The sequence below is a fragment of the Asparagus officinalis genome, chromosome 1 (assembly GCF_001876935.1).
Source record: "Asparagus officinalis chromosome 1, Aspof.V1, whole genome shotgun sequence".
Taxonomy (NCBI): domain Eukaryota; kingdom Viridiplantae; phylum Streptophyta; class Magnoliopsida; order Asparagales; family Asparagaceae; genus Asparagus; species Asparagus officinalis.
This window is the reverse complement of record NC_033794.1, coordinates 109,447,535-109,451,591: the sequence shown is the minus strand read 5'-3', so window position 1 is coordinate 109,451,591 and position 4,057 is coordinate 109,447,535. Positions and strand designations below refer to the sequence as shown.

At 26.5% G+C, this 4,057-nt stretch overlaps 1 protein-coding gene across 2 annotated transcripts in view; it reads right to left on the bottom strand.

The window, feature by feature from the left end:
* Positions 1–1,064, bottom strand: part of LOC109828931 — a 1,939-nt gene extending 875 nt beyond the window's left edge. The window contains exons 1-3 of one of the 2 annotated variants that reach the window (XM_020395928.1): positions 859–1,064; positions 694–785; positions 488–618 (exon numbers count right to left, since the gene is read on the bottom strand). In XM_020395928.1, coding sequence (XP_020251517.1) covers positions 488–618; positions 694–785; positions 859–910 — 275 coding nt within the window. In that variant the 5' untranslated portion in view covers positions 911–1,064. Of the gene's footprint in view, positions 1–487; positions 622–693; positions 786–858 lie in introns of both variants that reach the window. The other variant, XM_020395927.1, reaches the window with a different exon arrangement.

The window sequence follows — 4,057 nt, the reverse complement described above, 5'->3', positions numbered from 1 at the left end:
ATCAAAACTTACAATTTTAATGAAAGTAAATATTTTAGCGATCCAGATTCAAACCTTGAAATCAAGTTAAATAGCAGGCACTCAGCTCCCTAGAAATTATGTTGGATTATATAATTTTAAGTTAACAGTTACTATAAAAAGATAAAATATAGGAGTATGATTGATGTAGTTGATTCCAACAGATTCCGGAACAAAAACTTGTTCTTGCTATGGTGATGTTACACTAGAGTATAATATAAAGACTTCAAGCGAAAATTATTCTAATTATTATGGAATGGATAACTGCTGATTCTTTAGAAATAATTATATTAAAAGTTTGCGACCCTTATAAGGTATAATTCTAACACTTCCAGCACTAAAACCTACAATCCACCTATAAAATATAAAATATAAGACAAATCCTCACAAAAAGTGAGTTTGAAGCACAAAAGAAAAAAAAAACAATTTGGAAGATGCATAAATTTTTTCCTAAAGAGTAGAATTATACCAGCAATTAATCCTGCTTAACTTTTCATCACCATCATCCTTTGATCCAGGGATCAGTGAAGCTTTCATTTTATCAGTCAGAGGCAATGAGTGTGATCTCTTCAACTCCTGCGTTGATCCTCCATGCATATTCTCCTTCCACAAATTTAAAAAAAAAATCAATTATGAATCCTCACAAATTAATCTAATATTGCAAAAAATATTTACCTGGTTTTCATTATTTTCTTCAGGTTTATTCATTGATTTCCAGTATGCAGCAATCTCATCTTTTGTCAGTGATTTGTTCCTCTGATATGTAACTGTAAAAAAAAGGGTCAGAATTAAGTATTAAACCCAGAAATGGTGAAGATACGAGAAAATGTGTAATATTACCTTGCTCAGGATCCTGGAAGCTTGAATCCCATCCTGCCATTAGAGACCCCATGAGCTCTTCTCTAAAACAGAAACCAGTGAGTTTTTTTTATTATGAAGACTAGACCTTGGCTTGGTTTTATATTTGCTTGGTTCTTATCCTCTTAAACTGTATAATATATAAATATATTTTTTAATTTAACTTTGTTCGTATGAACAGAGAACTGGGATTTGTCATGAGGTTTATAGAAGTTTCATTAAATACTCTGTCCGATTCAGCCTCGGAAAGATTTCAGTGGGCTATTGGTGGATTTGATTTGGGTTGGATCAGATTCGGATTGGACTCGGATCGGATACTATAAACCAGTATACATGTAAGGGACTGCAGCTTGAGATTATTTACTGTAGAATGGAAGAAACTTTAAGACAGTTAAGAAAGCTTATGATTAACTTTGCTTATCGCGGAGAGCAATTTTAGTATTGCTACATGTTAAGCACAAGGAATATTAGCAATATTCAAGCAGTTAAACTTGGATGGATATGATAATATTGATGATACTTGTTAATCAGAAATTGGGAAAATATTGTGTATTATTGAGTAAGTTGGTACATCAATCATACTCTCTTTAAAAGTACGAGTTAGGGAAAATCTTTATATGGTTAATATTAATAAGCTATAATATATGAAGATTGCAAAAACCCCCAAAAAGTTTCAAAAGTTATACAAAACACCCTTAAAAATATAAAATTACACAAAAATCCAGACGTTTCAAAATTTAAAATAACAAACATGAAACCCGCAATATTTTAAAAATTATAAAAACACCCTCAAAAGTTCAAATAATAACAAAGCACTATGAGATTATAAAATTTCAAAACTTACGAACAACAAAGACGAATTCAAAGAATTACTATCAGACACTAAAAAAACTAAAATTTATAAAAAATAACATCAAAGTTATAAATATTCCGAAAAACTCCTTCGAAAATTAAAAAACACATAAAACCCTAAAATTTAATAACTTATAACCAATACATTTCAAATCTCAAAATTATACGAATTCGTGAAAATCTTTCCATGGTCAATATTACCCTTCACTATTTGAATATTTTATTTAAATTTAATTTATTATAATCATAATTATATCCTATCCTAATCCTATGTGAACTATTTACAGGTCAATAATTTAAAGATGAATAAGCTATAATATATGAAGATTACAAAAAAACCCCTCAAAAGTTTCAAAATTTGCACAAAACACCCTTAAAAGTACAAAATTACAGAAAACATCCAGACGTTTCAAAACTTAAAACAACAAACATGAAACCCTCAATATTTTAAAAACTATAAAAACACCTTCAAAAGTTCAAATAATAACAAAGCACTATAAAATTCTGAAATTTCAAAACTTGCGAACAACAAAGACGAGTTCAAGGAATTACTATCAGACACTAAAAAACTAAAATTTGTAAAAAATAACCTTAAAGTTATAAATATTTTGAAAAACTCCTTCGAAAATTAAAAAACACAGAAAACCCTAAATTTTAATAACTTATAACCACTACATATCAAATCTCAAAATTATACGAGTTCGGGAAAATCTTTCCAGGGTCAATATTACCCTTGACTATTTGAATATTTTATTTAAATTTAATTTATTATAATCATAATTATATCATATCCTAATCCTATGTGAACTACTTACATGTTAATAATTTAAAAATTAATAAGCTATAATATATAAAGATTGCAAAAAAACCCAAAAAGTTTCAAAAATTATACAAAACACCCTTAAAAGTATAAAATTATACAAAACATCCAGACGTTTCACAACTTAAAACAACAAACATGAAACCCTCAGTATTTTAAAAACTATAAAAACACCCTCAAAAGTTCAAATAATAAAAAATTACTATGAAATTCTAAAATTTTAAAACTTGCGAACAACAAAGACAAATTCAATGAATTACTATCAGACACTAAAAAACTAAAATTTATAAAAAAAACCTCAAAGTTATAAAAATTCTGAAAAACTCCTTCAAAAATTAAAAAAACGCACAAAATCCTAAAATTTAATAACTTATAACCAATACATATCAAATCTCAAAATTATCAGCAGACCGCTAAAATTTTAAATTTTGTAACAAACAATCTAAAGTTTTAATAATTATAAAAAATACCCTCAAAATTCAGAGTTGTAAGAAATATTCTGACATTAAAAAACTTGCAACCAACACATGAAACATAAAAATTTTAAGCACTCAACTTAAAATTTAAATTTTTTTAAAAACACTCTCAAAGTTTCAAAATTTGCAAAACACACCCTTAAAAATTCAAAATCTCGAAAAAGCGACTAAAATTTCAAAACATAGCAAAGAAAAAATAGTAGTTGTTTGATATTCTTTCATTAAGATATGTAAATTTAAATTTTATTTTAAGGTTTTACTATCCTTTTTTGGCATCTAAAAGTAGTCTAATTTTATCAAAAAATATAAAGGTGGAGAAGGATTGATAATGTCTCAATAAAAAATAAAACAGAAGGAATGAAAGGTACTATTTTCTGAATATTTTATAGAATAGGTTTTTTTGGAGTAAATTAGGAATTTTTGGAAGGAATTTTCGTAAACTTTTTTAGTACTTTTATATGTTTATGTGGATGTTTTTATTATATAAAAGTATACTAGATTTAGTATTAATATTTATTTTATAATTTTTTTAAAGTCTATCAAGGATTAGGAACAAACTTCATATTATCTTTTGTGTCATTTTAGCCCACTTTTAACCAATCATCTTATCTTATGAGCTTTAATTATTCATTTTCCTTTTAGAACGCTTTTTTTGAAGTGTTTTTTACTTTTACAATGCTATATTTTCTCAGGTCAAGTTGGTTTCATGTTAGTCTCAATGACATCATAATTCAAATTGATTTCGGATTACATGTATTTCCTATCAATTCAATTATCAATATAAAAATTTAAATTGGATGTAGTTTATTTAAACAAATATTAAAAATAAATAAATAATCACAATGCTAAAGTTTGGAGATATAAGTAAGCAAAAACCATCAAAGTGGAACGATGAAGAAGTTTTGGTAAGGAAATAAACCAAATATACTTAATCATGATATTTGATCATGTGCATTGCACGTGCATAAAACCTAGTATATAGATATAAGCAAGAGTAATTATATTAGAAGACAACTCATATACAATAAGGATA